The 18,795-nt window shown below is 44.6% G+C and overlaps 1 protein-coding gene across 1 annotated transcript in view; it reads right to left on the bottom strand.

Moving 5' to 3' along the window:
• Positions 1–84: 84 nt before the first annotated feature.
• Positions 85–18,795, bottom strand: part of KCTD14 (potassium channel tetramerization domain containing 14) — a 46,767-nt gene continuing 28,056 nt past the window's right edge. The window contains exon 2 of the mRNA XM_085623247.1: positions 85–4,234. Within this exon, the coding sequence (XP_085479373.1) occupies positions 3,563–4,234 (672 nt within the window). The 3' untranslated portion in view covers positions 85–3,562. The remainder of the gene's footprint in view (positions 4,235–18,795) is intronic.

The raw sequence follows: 18,795 nt of genomic DNA, 5'->3' as shown, positions 1-18,795 counted from the left end.
AACCAAACCCTAGAAGGAATATGGCACATCCTGAGCATTATCTGACATAATATATCACATATAAAGCACCAAAAAAAAGTGGAGAACGTTCAAAACGACTTTATTTTATTTGCTTCACTTCCCTGAACAAAAACCTGTACAAAAGCTCCAAATACTTTTTAAGCACCATAAGGTTTTGCCAAAGTTGGAAGGCAGCTTTTTAATACAAAAAAATAAGAATAATCATGTACATTTTAATTAAAACAATAAACAGTATACTTCATATATCGGACAGTCCTTGTTTGGCATGTCAACTGTACAAACACAAAGTAAGTACATTTAAGTAGCCCATCTTCATGCTAATTAGTGAACTTCATCAAGTTGCTTTTAATATTAAGATTATTACAAACATTATCCTTTGGAGAGGACACTTTTTTTTTTTTAAACGGCACCGTTCATACAGGCAAAATGTTGGCTGTCACTAGGCTTCTTTCTATCTAATGCAGATATAGGAGGGTCAAATTGAGGCCAGATTCTCTGAATAACCACCAACTATGCAAGTGACTCCTAGTTAGATGGATTTGTATGCACATTTCTTTTATGTGGATATTTATTTTTAATTGGGCATGGAGCCACCCTTCCTGGACCATACGTTGGCCACCACGACTTGTAAACCATACAAACAGATTACAATATGACACTGAATCGTGCTCTTCTCCCCGACCAACTCTGAGGTTTGTCATGGTCATATGATGCGGCTTTCCATACAATGTTCATTCAGCATTGATCCTCAAGACATCAACCGCTTATCATTAACTAGATGTACTAAACTATTTCTACAACACTTTCAGGCCAAGTTAGACAAATTAAATTTAGCCGACCCCTGTACTTTCTGATCTTCCTAACCTGCAAAAGCGTCATGTATAGCCAAATTCAGAGATGAGCTGCAACTCGCACGAGCTGGCTGTGCATATTCTTTGCAACCAAAGAGTAACAACTATGTTTGCCTGCTTCCTGCATTTTCCACATTACTAATTTAATTAGGGTTTCTGATAGGAAGAATTGGACTCAATTGGCAAACCCATCACAGTCTTCTTCTACCAACTTCTCTGGCGTCTCCCCTCAGGGGTTTGAGACACCCTGCTGTAAATGGTGGAGATGCTTTGTTACACTTTTATTTAGCATACCATATTTTTATCGTTGGGTCATGCATTTGGTCCACTAACAGATCGCCTACGTCCAATGCTGTAAACAGGTGAAATGTAGTGCTACACATATGAAACAGTCACAAATGTACTCTGGACAAAAAACACTCCTATGCTGGACAACAACATTAAGAGGAAGGTGAGACGTGACATGGCTGCATGCCATTTAATGGGGCAGTCCAGTGTCTTTCTTCCTATGGTTTCACCGGTGCTTACCAGCTCTGATCTATAAGAGCACATAGAGACGGAGCTATGGCTAATTCTAAAAGTTGCATCCATTCCGAAAGAAAGCTGCCTCGAGTCTCACCACCATTGAAATTTTCCAACTCCTGTGGATAAAGCAGCCTAAACTGGCAGCCATCGCTCCTTCTCCTCAACAAATACAGAAAAGGTAGTCTGAATATTTGTTACTGTAATATCTCTGGACTGCCGTGACAGTTTGGCCAAAACTTGCTTTAATGCACCGCGATTCACACTTGGAGGCCATTCATTTTTGGCCACTGTGTGGTGTATTCAATGAGGCTCCATGCCTCTTTGTATTGGCCATACGTCCTTGGTTGCAGATAAGGTCAAATAAACAGTAAGGCATCCAAATGTACACATTACCAATTAGGAAAACAAGGCACGTAAGAGGTATAATACTTTGCCAACAATGCATAAAGCAGCAAATGACCGAGCAGGCACTTCTCACACTCTACAGAAGCTGGCATTGCTTTGGACAATTTCTTTCCTTTTTCACAATTAAGAAGGTACATAATTATATTTCTCAAACGTGTGCCTCAAACAAGAAACCAATAGATAAATTAGAGAAGTCAATCTAACACACAAAAACATTTTTAATCAAAAGACAGTTTAAACTTTGAAAGATTTCTTCCTCCCAGAAGTACATTTTTCTGCAGCTGAACCCATGAGTAAACAAAACCTCTTCCTCAATTATTTGTTTTTAAGGTGTGCCTCCTTTTCCACTTCAATATTTTTCATGTACACAGTTTCTTGCTACAGAAACCTCTGTGGCTCATTTTTCAAGAATGCATCACTTACTACTACATACAACAAATGTAAACTCCATTTCTGCCCTCACTTTTACAGAATATCAACCAATCATGTCATCGTTTGAGACAATACTGGATTCCAAGTAGCCGAACAATGCAAGAGTACGAAATCAACTAGCAAACACGGCAACACAGTCTGCATTTGTTTTCTAATTAAGTTATGGCACCATGACAGGTTGAGATCACACATGAAATGCACATTTTCATGATATGAGAGACAAAGCAGCGGTTCAGATAATAAAAACGATTCTATGTCAATTTTTGCACTCCTTTGCAGGTTAGTTACCACCATTGGAGATTGGTACTCATTTTCTTCACAGAACATACAAAGCATGACAACGTAACAGGTGCAGGTAGTCCATAAATGTTTGGGGCTTTTCTCCTGGTTAAAAGTAAGAAAATAAATCTTTGGCAGTTTAACTTGTTCATCATTTGGACAACTGCATGTCCTGTATCCTCCTGGTAAATGGGTATAGCTGACTATCTAACCTTTGAAAGGAGGGCATACTTTAAAAACTTTAGCCAGTCTGAGGCTAAAAATACCAGTAATAGGGTTCGGCCTACTTGTGCTTATCTTGATTTGTGGCCAAGTTTGTCAACTGATAGTAAAAGGCATGGCCCACACTCGCTTTTCAGAACTGTGAGTGGTTCCTATTGATGCAAAATTCCAATTTCATAGCTACAGAGTATAAATAATGGTGGACATGGCACTTCTCTACATACCACATTCACAGGGATATAAAGTATGTACACACAAAAGGTTTTGTGTTAAACTTCTAAGCAATACTGATTACATGGCAGTTGCAGCACTCACATCGTGATCACTTGTCCGGGTGACTGATCATTAAAATTCCAGTACAAAACGTTTGAAACCTCCGATGGGAATAACCTTTATTTAGGATTCCATAACGCACTAATTTTTGGGTTACGCTACTCGAGTGTCAATACAGCCTACATCCTTCAGCTTAGAGTTTCCTAAATCAGTTGCATTATTTGAATTGCACAATTTCTATATCCATCTTTTGCAAAGTCACAACAGTTAAGTTGAACCTTAAACTCAAGGGAGCCCTGTATGCCTTTTAAACAGTTTTTATGGATCTAGAAACAGACAACGGATGGACTCCGTGTTCGTTCAACAGGGTAAACCACTGTTGCTTATTGCTTGGCCTGCTGCAAAGTATGCGATGGAACAAAGTCCTTGTGACAGGTAAACTGGCTGGTCACAGGTATTCCTCCATTGCCTACGCAGACATGCACAGTAAAATTTGCTATATAGAGTGCCAAAATTAGCTTTTCTGCTGCTTCTTATAATCCTTTGTTTGCCCGTTACCACCATGTAAACAGAAACTTGTAAAAGAAGTCGTAGGATTTAAAACGGAAGCCCTTATCTGCCACATGAGGTTGGTACAACGTTTTGTAGCCCTTTGCCTCAATGTCAATTTTAATACAGTCCAATAGGTCTAAAACGGACGGGGAGGCCTTCCAGGGTCCAAACTTCACCACGGAATCTTTATCTGTGTCAAGTGTATTCAGGGCATCGTGACATTTGTTGGCATCCTCCTCAGTCCTGACAATGCACACAATCACGTTAGAGTGTCGCGAGGCCACTGCCTCAGCCCTGGCGATACGGATCATCACTTCAATGTTCTCTCGATAGTTGGGCACCCGAGCCAAGAACTGCTTCCTCCCAACCTGCTCACCAAAGATCAACGGAGAGTCTTCTAGCTGCTTCACCAAAGGGTCGATCTCATAAAACAAGGCCTCCCTATAAACATCTTGCACAAACTGCGTGGGGACCACGTTGCTACGAAGGAATTCGAGGATATACCTAAAATATGTTCCATCTCGGTCTATGAAGTATCTTCCCTCTGAATCCACTCTCAACTTGGGCTGTCCACTGAAGAGATCATAGAGTTTAGAGCCCTGGCATTTCTTCAGTGTGCTGACGGTAGTGGTGAAGATTTCTCCCCCGACATTTAGCTGCACAATTGCCGAGGTCTAGGAAAAAGACAAAAAAACAAACGTTTATTTTCTTTCACACAGCAAATCTGAAAGCTTGATTAGTTGTATCTCTTTGGAACGAGGGATCAGGACTAGTACGATTCTAAATACATATATTATTGCTTGAACAGTACATGAACTTCTGCTATTAAACTAGCTCCGCCAGCAGACAGGCAGTGCTTACACACCGCATGGACAGAAGGGCAGGTTCCAAGACGGGGGAAGAGAAGGGGTTGAGGATGCATTTATTTTACTGGTCCCACAGCACACTCTCTCGGATTTCTCCAGGTGTGTCATTTGAAATGTTGCACTTTGGCATCAAAAACAGCATCACAGGCTGAAAAAATTAAGAGACATCGGTTGTGTAACATTGCTGGAATGTGATAAACCACATCGACCAATCTGTATTTTCACCAACTCACCTCACCCATTTCAGTTCAGTTCAGTTAAACTTTATTTCGACCTAACACATTTCAATTCACACCAATGGTGCACTTTTTTTTTACTGGAGGAGAAGTGGGAACAAACAAGAATGACACCGTTTTTAAGAAGTACATTTGTTTTGGTTAATGCATATAAATATGTGGGAAAATTTATTTTGCCAAAACTTGAGAAGCATCATCGGTGTTAGAACTCTAGCACAGCGTGACCTCATAGTCCCTCTGCTGTTTTAAAAAAAATTTTTTTTTAATAACGCAGGACCTGCTCATAGCCTGTGTGAAAACCAAAAATGCACTAACCTGTATTAGTTCAATCATTGCTTGTTTTTGCAAGAGCGAACATTGCCCACACAAAGAGCCTGTCTCTGAGTTGGAGCCTCATGTCGGATCCTGAGGTATGAAAGTTCGAGATGTGGTTGCTCAACCAAAAACGGTTTACATTTTTGGCACTATTTGAAGATCTCTCTCTAGTTCTCGTGAGCTCACCTTGAAAACTTATGTTCCTTTCAAGAGACTACTACTAGAAATTTTGATAGAGCAGAACATAAATGTGAGTACGGTCTTCTTTCCACAAGTTTACCTCTATTGACCTTTGCCGGGGAACACCTGGCTGATTAACTCTTTGAAACACAGAACACTAATTTTTCTTTTGTCAATAAACCATTTCAGACTTCAATTGGGATGTGAGGAGATTTTCTTTGATCTCGGTTAAGGGGAGAACCCACCACCCTCTTGTTTTCAAATGGTGCATGGCTTTATTCCCAAGCAGGTAGCTGGGAAAGGTCGTTTTTGAAAGAGCCACAGATCACTTGTCTGAATGGATAGGAAATTCTTAAGTAAATTAGTAGTTAAAAGTCTAGATAAGCAACTGGAATGGTGTCTACTACATTGAAAAGTAACAGAATTCAAACAGCAGGAGAATGTATACCCATGAACACTTCAGTCTGGTCTCATGTAAGGTGTATTTACAACTGGTTACTGAGGGGAAATTATAGTAATCAGTTCAAAAACGAAACCCCACATTTTTTCGTGTACTAGTATTGTATTGCAATATTTATATAGTGCTTACTACCACATGTGGGCGCTGAAGCATTTGCCTTGATGGGTAGCATGCTACACCATACAGGGTGTGTGGTTGGAGGCGTGTTGTCTTTGTTTTTGCCCATAATTTCTATCAATGCCCGCCACACAATGGGCACCTTTAAATGGTATTGTGAACCCGGTCCCTTTACCAGGCAGTAGTTGCAATGAAAGGGAAAGGTGAAAAGAAAGGACAATTGGGCTGTGCACATCTGTGTTCATCGATTTACTGTTGTATGCTGTGATGCGAGTGCACCCAATGTATGCCTCAAGCCAGTGGTGTAGCAGGGGCGCTGTGGCGCTAGAGCAAACAAGAAACCCCTTCCACTAGGGCTCAGTAGTAACAAGCATTTGCAGTGCCATAGGTCTCGCATTACTGAAAGTTTGAGCTACTGGCATTGCATTGTTATTTGCAACGCCAATTGCTCAAACTTTCAGTAACGCGAGACCTATTGCATTGCAAATGCTTCTTTAAAGAGTAAACAGTGCATGTTCCAAGTACAAGTGGGCACATATAAATAACAAGCATTGGCATAGTCAATAGGTCTCGCCTTTGGAACCTTACAAGTATTTAGTTATGCAGTACAATATCCTTGGTGCAATAACATCAACTGTTGCATGGCTAAACACTCATAAGGACCCAAAGGCGAGACCTATTGGCTATGCCAATGCTTGTTTAATTTAGAACATTCTACCCTTAGTGGGTGAGTGAAAGGGAGGATGGACAGATGGATTGAAAGTGTGGGTGGATGGAAGGATGGATGAGGGAAAGGATAATTGGAAGAACGGTTGGATGAGAAACTGGTTGGTGAGTGAAACAGAGGATGGATGGATTAATGGATGAATGAAAGGGTGGCTGGATGGTTGGGTGATTGGTGGAAGGAAGAGCAAAAGGATGGATGAATGGATGGCTGAGTGAAAGAATGGGTGATGAGTGAAAAGAAACATGGCTAGATTGAGTACAAGGATGGATGACAAAGGATGGAAGAGTGAAAGGATGGAGGAAGAGAAGGATGATTGAAAGGATGGACAGCTGGATAGATAGATGGGACATTCTTGAACAGTTTATTTCAAACAAGCACTGGTAAAGTCAAAGTGTCTGCTTTTGCGTCAGAGAAGCATGTGCTATTTAGCAGTACGTGTTGCCAAAAGCAGTCCTAAAAAGATCTTACCACAAAATATCTTGGACCACAGTGCCCTAAGTAAGCTAAGAGGCAGAAGAACTCTCAAAGTAGTATTATAAAATCGAGTCAGAAGGTAACGTTTGCACTTTAACTGGTGTTCTTAAAAGGCACACACAGCAAAATATTATAGTTAATACTTTGCACAAAGGGATTGGGTTTTTGTTGCATTTAAGCCTCTGTCCTAACATGTTGAATTTATGGCATTCGATACAACTATTGCGCTCAAAGTGAAAAAATTCATCCACGTGTGATCAATGAACAGTCTTTGACCCAGGCTGCACGCACTTGCATGTAAATCAGCAAATAAAATGGTGTGCCCTGAAACGCCGCTGGGAGAACTCTGTGTGCCCTGAAACGCTGGACTAATCATCGCTGCTGCTTTCACGCCTCATCTAAATCACCGCTTCCAGGGAGGGCGGGACTGCGAGGACCAGCTTCCTCAGCGCCTGGAGCAACATCGGCGCAGCTGGGTCCTCTTCCCTGGCCCTCCCCCTTGTTAAACGCAGCAACTCGCGGCCCCCGCTTCGCGGGAGCCGCTCGGCGATATAAATTCGTGGAGCGGGAGATCTTTGTGTGCCCTGAAACGCCGCTGGGAGAACTCTGTGTGCCCTGAAACGCTGGACTAATCATCGCTGCTGCTTTCACGCCTCATCTAAATCACCGCTTCCAGGGAGGGCGGGACTGCGAGGACCAGCTTCCTCAGCGCCTGGAGCAACATCGGCGCAGCTGGGTCCTCTTCCCTGGCCCTCCCCCTTGTTAAACGCAGCAACTCGCGGCCCCCGCTTCGCGGGAGCCGCTCGGCGATATAAATTCGTGGAGCGGGAGATCTTTGTGTGCCCTGAAACGCCGCTGGGAGAACTCTGTGTGCCCTGAAACGCTGGACTAATCATCGCTGCTGCTTTCACGCCTCATCTAAATCACCGCTTCCAGGGAGGGCGGGACTGCGAGGACCAGCTTCCTCAGCGCCTGGAGCAACATCGGCGCAGCTGGGTCCTCTTCCCTGGCCCTCCCCCTTGTTAAACGCAGCAACTCGCGGCCCCCGCTTCGCGGGAGCCGCTCGGCGATATAAATTCGTGGAGCGGGAGATCTTTGTGTGCCCTGAAACGCCGCTGGGAGAACTCTGTGTGCCCTGAAACGCTGGACTAATCATCGCTGCTGCTTTCACGCCTCATCTAAATCACCGCTTCCAGGGAGGGCGGGACTGCGAGGACCAGCTTCCTCAGCGCCTGGAGCAACATTGGCGCAGCTGGGTCCTCTTCCCTGGCCCTCCCCCTTTCACACCTCTTCGGACAAATACGGCCCACTTACATCGCGCTAGCGGAACGCGCGCGGAACGAAGCGCAGCGCGAAGCCCGGGCCAAGGGCGGGCCCGTTGTAGCCCGAGAGAGACCGGATCGGGCCATCCCCCTTCCATCTACGGACTCAAGTGTATGTTTTCATTGGGCTTCCATATATACATTGTATGTACCTTGTTGGCCGCCTGGGTATAGCGGTTGATAGGCTTTTGATTGCTATAGCTGAGGGTGTTTCATCACTATTCTTTTATAACTCTTGCCTTTAGTGCAATGGCTACCAACGAGGGCAGGAATTATGCTCACAATGCTAATCTCACTGGTACTCTAGATAATTTTATAATTAGAGCAAATTCAGTGATCGACCAGGGCATCGTCCTTATGGAACGTAGAGTTTCGCAGGATCTTGCCCTGGCTAGACGATCATCTCTGGGTCTCTTTGCATCTGCTCGCACCCCTCGAGCTATGGAGGGTACTTCCAACTGTACAGGTCCCAAATCTACTACACTCCCATTGACCCAATTCATTGATGATACACTACAAAGTGATCCTATGAGTTGTGATGACCTGCCAACATCACCGAAAGCTAGATCCCCTCCAGTGCCGAGTTCTGGACCGACCCTGCGAAACAAGAAGGGTAACACTTTGGGGACGCTCCCCAAAATCAAGCCCAAAGCTCCTAGCGGCAAAAGAACTAATCTTGGGGGATCTAAACCAGTAAAACGCCGGGAAAATATAACCTCTGAGACCCCCACTATGAGCACTGAAGATAATGGGACCTGTACCCTGCACCCAGAATCCATTCCTGCAAAGCCTTCCGGGGTACCTTCGGATGAGGTATGTGCTCCTCCTACCACCTCGCTTCAAGCTGACGGAGCCTTATCAATTTTGCAACTAAACTCACTGTTGCACACTTTACTAGTCCCCTTGGAAAAAAGGTTAGACAATATAGCAACTCACCTGGCATTGCTTGAGACACATATTAAGGGCATTTTTGGTAATGCTACTAATAAAGCACAATTGCACTGCCCCTGCAATTGCATTCCTAATAGTAGGATGGATGGGTTAATACATGCTGCTGCTCCTAACTGTGCAAACACTCAGCCACTGATCAACTGTCCTGTAGTAGTACAGGCAGCTTCTGTTAACATCCCTAATTCCCCTCCACCACAACACGAAGCTAGGTCCTCTGTTACTCAACACTCAGCTCCCAATAATCCAGAAATGGCCCCTGCGACAAAAGACAGTGTTATTGGAAGACCGATGAGGAGGGGAGGTAAGGGAGAGGTACCTAGGCTCACTACGACAATTGATTTACCCCGGGAAGCAAACCCTTATGTGGTCATACTCACCGGGGTACCTGAGAATAGCGAAGATACTACGGAGGATTTTAATTCTCTGAAGAATAAGACCATACAATGGTTGAGCATCCATAGGCCCCTGCCCCCCACGTTAGAAGTGAGATTATTATGGTCAGAAGGGTGGGTTGGATAGGTCACACCCCAAAAACCCTTCAAGGTGACTGCGTCATAGTCAACTTCAGGGATCCTAGAACAGTAGATTATATCTGCAAGTGGGGATTTTCCCGCTTAGAAACCAAAATTGTAGTATGTCCACTTACATCCTTCTATCCTAGTGAATCTCTGATCCGGCAGGAAATTGACTGGACCCATGTACCCTATTCCCGTTGGGGAGGAGGTGGGAAGACAAGGCGAGATGCCCACACCTTGCCACGGCCTCTTACCCTTCATTATAATAGGTTTAGCCATTTAGATCAGGTTGACTGACTGGTTAGGGTAACTGATGGAACCCAGGACCCTGATCCGAAAGAGGTAATACGTGAAGGTAATACGCTTTCCTGCAATTGGGCGCTTCCTTTCCACTCTGCAGGGATTAGTACTGGCTCGCCCTCAGAGAGAATTAGCCGTAGTACTAGTGAGCAACATCTCCCAGTAAAATTAGATAATGCTAGCATTGCTCCCTCGTACTCCACTGAATCCAACCATCAGAACAGTCATTCCCTCCCGCCTGATTCCTTACTTTCATCCCTGAGTCTTGTTCAGCACATGACTATAACATCTTGGAATGTGGCGGGATTAAGTACCAAGTTAGAGTGCCCAGAATGGGGCACTTTTGTTGATACTTTTGATGTGATTCTATTTCAGGAGACTTGGGCCAGGGAGGAAGCCCACAGATTGGGGTTTGTGGCCTTTAATATCTTGGCACGCTGGGGAGGCATTGGCCGCCCTTCTGGCGGTCTGACCACGTGGGTTGGTATCCACCTGGGCTGCAAGGTCGAACTAATTCAGACCAACTCTGATGACATTTTATGTGTCTTAATGACATGGCCTTCTTCCTTTAAACTAGCTGTAATTAATGTTTACTCTCGTCCTACCGCATTGGCAAAGGAATCCAGAACTATCAGGGAACTATCAGCTTTTCTCGACTCTTTAAATCGGGAAATTCAGTATGTAATCGCAGGCGACTTCAATTGCCATTATGAGCCCTTAAAAGGGATGAATGAGGGGACATTGATGGAAGAGGATGAGTTTTGGGGAATCCCTCCTTGCAATTCTGCTCCTGCAAAGGCTTGGTCTCCACTGGCCATGCAGATCATGTCCCTAACCCTCCACAACTCGGTTAGGGCGGTTAATGGTAGGAAGCCCTCGGATACTCCCTCTAGGTGTACGTACAACAAAAAAGACCACGAATCCCACTTAGATTATGTTATGGTCGAGACCAGGCTATGGCCAAAGATTGTGGATCTGGAGGTACTGTTCAGGATGGATAGCGACCATAACGCCCTGACGTTAAAGATGGAATCCCCCCCATGTTTCAAGGAGATTAACTGAAGTGCCCAACGACCCTGGCCTTATTTCCAACAATAGGCGGCGGGTTAAATGGGAGAATTTGCGAGAGAAGAGGGATGCACTCTCCAGTCTATATACAATCATTCTCCCCTTCCTTACTATGGCAAGCGACATCTGGACTCTAGGAACGCATCCTGATCCATCTGTGAATTTGCTTACTCTCCACCAGGATTTGGTGGACACGCTAGCCGATATTTTTAATCCAATTGTTCCATCTAACAAACCTAGGGTGTCCCGCCCTTCCTCCTGGTACAATGCTGCCTGCAGGAAGTCAAAAACTAACCTGATAAATGCAATCAAGGATGGCACCGATAGTACAATTATACGCGCTCTGAGATGTTCCTATAAGGAAGTAATGGAACAGGCAAAAATAGCCTGGGATTGGGAGAGATGGCATAATCTAGCTTCTGCACTCACCAACAAGGAATCGCGGAGATTTTGGGCCATTGTGAATACAGGGTCTGCTGAACCCCGTAATGCAATTGAAGTAAATCTAGATGCAGGGGTCTGGGAATCCCATTTTAAATCTCTTTATGCAGTAACCTCCGTCTTAGATCTTTGCCCCCTACATTCATCTACACCTGGAGTCGCTAAGGATGAGGTTCTGGAATTCACTCACGAGGATATCACCATTGCCTTGGGAAAACTGATATGGGGTAAAGCACCAGGAATAGATAAACTTCCCGGCGATATGTTTAAGGAACAACCAATGATTTGGGCCCCGTATTTGTGTGCTCTATTCAACACAATACTGCGAGGTGCAGAAGTTCCGGGCACGTGGTTGGGAGCTGAGATTATACCCATTTTCAAAAAGGGCTCCCCCTTGCTCCCAGTAAATTATAGGCCCATCAGTCTCATTGATGTCCCCCAAAAAATATTTGCACGACTTATTTTAGATCGTTTGCAAGAGTGGATCAATGAGAATGAAATTCTTTCACCCTACCAGGCCGGCTTCAGGAGCAAAACATCTACAACGGATCAGATCTTCCATTTAGTTATGTTGTACTGGAAGACTGTCATAATAGAGGGTGGCAGCCTCTATATGGTGTTTGTAGACCTCCGTTCAGCATTTGACACCGTGCCAAGGGGGAAACTTTGGGCTGTTCTCCGGGACCTGGGAGTCCCCAATGCATTATTGGAAATATTAGTGAGGCTGCATACACAGAACTTTGCACAGGTCAGGTGTGCGAGAGAAGGAGTATTGTCCGCGAGGTTACCAGTAAACAAGGGAGTTAGGCAAGGGTGCGTCCTTGCCCCTACCCTGTTCTGTCTATATGTGAATGGGTTGATATCTTACTTGGACGCAGTGCTAAATGATGCACCTAGGTTGGCAGGTAAGAAAGTCGCGGCTATAATGTTTGCCGACGACACTCTTCTACTATCTAAGTCACCCATGGGGATACAGCGCATATTGGACGGTTTTCATAAATTTTGCTCCGAACATGGTTTACAGATCAACGTAGACAAAACTAAATTCATGATTTTTAACCCCTCATCACGCACCAGACCTCCTCCCACTTTGGACTCAGTTTCTCTAGAGAGAGTGCAGACCTTTCAATACCTAGGCGTTACACTGTGTGAAAACCTTTCCTGGACTCCCCATCTTTTAAAATCACAACTCAAACTGACCCAAATAGCGGGTGGAACATTGAAAATGAATAATGCCTCAACATATAGGCCCATAAGCCCAGGGCTTGAAATTTATAAATCCAGGGCAAGAGCAGCGGCCTTGTATGGTGGGGAATTATGGGGGCATGCTGCCAGACCCGAAATGACTAAAGCGGAGAATAGATTTCTGAGACAGCTGCTATTGCTTCCACAAAGTACTCCACTTATTCCACTAAGGCTTGATTTGGGTCTATTCCCAATTCAGGAGGAACTATCTATAAAACCCCTTAGATTCTGGAGGAGGTTATGGTCAACCCCTGAACTCTTACAATATAGAACTGAACTTCAGGAAATACTGAGCCTGTGTAAAGCAGTGCACATTCCTTGGCTCACCTATGTCAAACAAGAACTAGTGACAATGGGCCTTGCAGATATGTGGCACCACCCAGCAACTGCCTGTAGTGTGAATTCAGGGAAACTGCTTACTCAGTGCTACAGAACTCGTTGCACCAGCGCATGGTTGCACGACTCATGTAACGGTTCTTTGGTAAATTCATTCCTAGAGATAAAAACTGCATACTCTTTTGAAGACTATATGAATGTAATTTACCCTGTATTGGCCAGAAAGCTCTACATCCAATGGAGGTTTGGTTGCCTCCCACTAGCGAGCTTTACAAACAAGTGGTCTACTTCTGGGGTTTCCAATTGTCCAGGCTGTGGCACGGACATAGAGAATGATTGTCATATTTTATTCTTCTGTCCTATGTACAGCAGAGCTCGGAAGCACTGGATTATACCGATCTGTAGAAATCTGGGCTTTCGTAAATATGCAGATGCACTCAGAATTTTTAAATCAGACACAGCAGGTCACATTGTGTTTGCACTTTCCAAGTATCTTCATGCATTCTGGATAAAAAGGAGTTTTATAATTCGAAATAGTGCCTAGACATACTGGTTTTTATTAGTTTTGTATTGCAGTATTGTTTTAATATTGTGTGCTTTCATGTAACTGTGGTTTTATCTGCTGCTTTTATGGCTGAAATAAAGTACTATTGAATTGAAAAAAATGTTATCTTTACTGCAACGTAAATACATTAAAGTAAAGACATTGGGTCTCATCAGCTGGGTCTCATTTACAAGCCACACCTTGACTATGCAGTAAAACTAAGGGACTACATAATTCCCCTTCACCGAAACACAATGAGAACTAACTGAACACAATCATACCGGGAATGCCATGTCCTCGAATACAAGCCCATCCAAACAAGAGCACCCCATGAAAACCAATGGCTACATGGGGCCAACTTAAAGAACAGTCTCCCTGTACTATGTACTGTATTTATTTTGAAGAATCACTACTGGGTAGTCTAAACGGCTAAAGCTGCCTTGGTCACACATAAATAGAGGTAAGGAGCTTCTTAGAAGAAAAACAGTGGATTGCGTATAAAGTGTGTTTGGAGGGAAGATGACCGATGATTGAACACTACCATTAAAATAAACACAGTGTAGCCCCTACTTGTAGGTATTTTAGACTTCTGCCACGTCATCACAGCTGTATGAGAACAAAGGTCACTCGCCAAATTAAGTAGCACAGGCGGTTAGCTCTTTTCAAGCACTCGTGCTTGTGGCGACATCCACCTTGCGGGAGCGAGCAGAAGCGCGCTAAGCAACACCTAGACTAAATCAACAAGCATTGGCATAGCCAATAGGTCTCGCTTTTGGGACTTTCTAAGTGAATAGCTATGCAACACTTGTTGTTAATTTGAATTATATTGTGCTGGATAACTAAACATTTATAATGTCTCCAAGGCGAGACCTATTGGCTATGCATTGGGGGGCCTTTTAAGTGTTTATGTAGAGCTATTGACTTTGCCAATGTTTCTAAGCTGTGCTGTAGAGAAGTGTGGCTGCTATGCAGCATGCTGAGAAGTTGTAATTAAAACGTGTAAGAAGCGCCGAGTGATGCTGCGGTGGCGCCGAGTGATGCTGTGGTGGCGCCGAGTGACGCTGCGGTGGCGCCGAGTGACGCTGCGGTGGCGCCGAGTGAATCTGTGCACTTCCAATAAAGCGACCAGCCCTTTCCGGAGTCAACATGTGCCATGGTGCAATTTTATGTTAAATATCCTAATATGCGCTAGAAGACGGCATACTGTTTTTGGGGAGATTATGTGATGATCAAACAAGGTTACTTAGCCAACAGTGCAATTATAAAGCTAGTGTACGCACGTTTTTAAAAATAAAAAACACGTTATGTGCCATAAAGTCTGTAGTGTAGGAGTAGTATTTATTAGCCCTGTAATATTTTAATACAAGGATGGTACAGTGAAGTAATACGCACATGTCTTGTTGTTATACTAAAAGCCAGTGCGTGCACCATGAATTCTGTAGTATGGGGGTTGTTTTGATTATTTCCTGCAATGTTTCTAAAGGTGTGAATGTTGCTGTGAACGAATGCGCATGCACCTAAAGTTGTGCTTGGTGGTAACTTCAGTTTTTCTTGCTGTTAATGGCTTTTTTATCCGGCTCGCACTCGGGATAGTTGTTAACACATGAAAATGCACGTCCCTATCATGTGGAAAAAAGTCCAAGATAAAATGGGGGGGAGGGGGAAATTTGAAAGCGCACAAGTAGAAGTTTTTGATTATTTCCTGCAAGGTTTTTAAAGGTGGGAACGTTGCTGTGAATGAAACGCGCACGCACCTTGCTGTTAAACGAAAGACGAGGGCGGGCGCCATGAAGTCTGTAGTATAGGCGCTGTTTTGAATGTTTCCTGCAATGTTTTTAAAGGTGTGAATGTTGCTGTGAAAGAATGCGCACGCAACTAAAGTTGTGCTTGGTGGTAACTTCAGTTTTATTGGTTGTTAAAGGCTTTTTTTTCGAGCTTGCACTCGGGATAATTGTTAACACATGAAAATGCACGTCCCCATCATGTGCAAAAAAAGTCCAAGATAAAATGGGGGAAAAATTTGAAAGCGCACAAGTAGAAGTCCGGAAACACGAGGCACAAGTTTTAAATCTGGAAAGTTGTCCTACGGATACATATGACCAGATGATAATACACATCCCTATCATGGGGAAATGTAAAAAAAGCTTAAGCTAAAAGTGGGTGATATAAAAAGTAAAAATTACAAGTTACATGCCAAGTTAAACCGATACAATTGACCACGCACCTAAAGTTGTGCTTGGTGGTAACTTCATTTTTTTTGGGGGGTTAATGGTGATCAGGGTCACATAATAAAGACAAGCCCGGAGTTGTGTGCAAAGTAAAAATGACAAGTTAGATGCCAAGTTACGTCCGGGTACAAATTTGAATGGTTTGGTGAAGTTTTGATCTCGGCATGCTCAACATCCTGTGATCCTGGGCTGATGATTAATCTCTAAGAGTACTTAGAAAGAGGAATGTGGTGACAGGGGGGGGGGGGGGGAATTTTAAAGGACGCGTTAATATTGGAGGCGGGTAGAGGTAGACGGGGAGCTTGAGTGAGAGCAGCGAGAAGGGAGGGGCATGGGGGCTGTTTTGGTGGCTTGGGTAAAGGCAGCAAAGGGTCTGGTTGCAAGGTTGGGGCGGGGTGTCAGGCTGACCAAGAGGAGGTTTTCTGCGGATAAGAAGAGTGGGTCGGGTCGGTTGGAGTGCACTGGGCGTTCCTAGCATGGGGGGGGGGGTGGATGGAGTTGCGGTGCCGGGCACTGTGGGGCACGACGGCCACAGATGAAGGTCAAGAGTGATTTGCACACGGGGGAGTTTAGAGGCACCAGTTCGGCAATATGGGGATACACTGGGTTGTGTGGTGCACGCTGCTGTAAGATGGGGCGAGAAGGCAACTCGTGGCAGCCGGGACCTGCGTTATGCCCCTTACTCGTGGTATGGTGGTCTGCGTGGCGCAACAGAGCTTGGTAAAAAGATGCCCTCCCTATCTTAAACAAAGAACTCCGTCGTGTGTCCGTTTAAGCTCTGTTGTATATACTCCAACCAATGTGCAAAGCCACGGAAAGGGGGGGGGGGGAGGGGGGGGGGGAGATTGTCGCAACGGGTGGTACCAGCGCTAATGCCGGCCTTGTCAAGCTAAGTTTAATGTAATATTTGTTAATTTTAAGAACATAACTCTTTACAACTGACACAAACACATCTAATGTTTATCTACCTTTATAAGTGACTAACAGATCGAGTTTTAGTTTCGAAATGCAGATAAGTCGACCCCTGAGGTGTTTGTTTTGGTTTCTAAGCACTGTGCAGGTCTTCTATTAAAAAGACACACAGTGAGCATAGTGTGGTCAGTCAGTGAATCGGAAAATGTGCAGTACAATGTAACTTTGATCCCATGCATCACTGTTACCGGGGAGTCCTTGTGAGCACTAGAAGGGGGGAGCGATTTACCGAGCTGCACCACGTCGCAAAGCGATTCGCGGACATGCAAAGCAGTAACAAGCAGTTCTGCGTGATGGAGACGAGCAGACTATGCTAGACAATACATTGTCTAGAAGTGTACATCCAGTAATGCGTGCAGTGGAGCTGGCCTGCAGCCATTTGTGTGAATCGTCCAGCTTACATTAAAGTGCAGAGTGCTAACTATGGGACGTACAACACGCGCCACCATTAATGCCCGCACGCACTGTGCCACGGTGAGCGACAGCCTAAGCGCTACAGTGAGGCCTAGAGGGACTGGAACCCAGTTACCCATCACCAGCACGCCTGTTTGTCACTTCACTGTAAGTTGGACAACAAACAGACCGAGATACAAGTGTCCTACTTTCTCACGCTCTCTTAAAAGAAAAAAAAAAAAAAAAGAAGAAAAAAAGGACGTATTGTAAATGAAAGCTGAAGGCCATGTGAGTGGTGAAACTGATGGCAGCGTCATGAGGTGGCGCGAGAGGCTGCAGCAGCGCTCTGAGCACATGGGGTTTCGCTTGTAAGGCATGGCGCTTGAGCCTGGCATGACAATCATTGGCCGCGCGGCCTTGAAAGTGACACAACCGCGAAAGAGGAAGGGGTGGAGGAGAATGAAAAGGAAAATGAAGCTGACGAGGAGGAAGTGGGAGAAGGGAGGGGGTAGAGGAGGGGATTCACGAGCTGTAAGGCTTAATGAGCCATTACAGAAAGCCAGATGGCAGCTGTGCACGTTCACACGTGCGTAACTGCACGCTTGAGGCCAGCAAAAGCCTTTGGTAGCAGTTACTAAATGTCTCACCAGAGCAAAGCATGCGCTGGCTCAGGCGAGACCTAAAAAGTGCTACTCATGTGTGCCTTTGTAATGTATAGACTCAAAACACACCTATCAGCCTCCGTTAAGCCCTTCATAAAGGGAGAGCGTCATTTTACTCCTCTCAAAAAGCATTAAAATGAGTTAAATGAGAAATCTAGCATAGGTCTTTATTCTAAGCCCATTCTCCTGATTAAAACCAAATCCCATGTTTAGACCATTTTAATATGAACAGCCGACATGTTTCATTGCCACACTGCAACTCACGGGCAATTTCATCAGGGAATGAGGACCATTAATCACCCAATAGTGCACCAGACCTGGGCTAAAAAGAAGAGCAGTGGACAGAAGCGAGACAAAAATAGATCGTATCCCACAAAAGTTAAAAATAACTGCACACATCTGATCCACACCTGCAATATGTATATGTAATATTTACCATATGGCCCCCTGGGTGAGCGCCTATCAGTAGGCCATGGGGGAAAGTATCTGGGAGCACAACTGTGGATGCCTGAAAGGGAGGAAACACCATGTATTGCACAAATCACACAGTCTACATTTCGATCATTGCACTCTTTAATTTTTTTTTGCTGGTATATATTTCCTGAAGCGTATACAGTGATTGTTTCCCGCAGCCAATGGTTAATATAGAGGAGTTGGCCTTACGGTTGGGGAGGAGTTGGCCTAACGGCTAGGGAAGCTGACCTTGAATCTGAGGAACTGGGTTCGAGTCTCGGCAATGACACTGAACATCCTGTGATTCTGGGCAAATCACTTAATCTCCCCGTGCCTAACAAAAATGAATGTGACCTTGCTGGAGCGGGTAAAATAAAATTATTTTGGTATACCCAATCCATTTATATATGTTTATATTAAAAGGACTAAA

This window comes from Triturus cristatus, chromosome 8 (assembly GCF_964204655.1).
Source record: "Triturus cristatus chromosome 8, aTriCri1.1, whole genome shotgun sequence".
NCBI lineage: Eukaryota > Metazoa > Chordata > Amphibia > Caudata > Salamandridae > Triturus > Triturus cristatus.
This window is presented reverse-complemented; position numbering and strand designations above follow the sequence as displayed.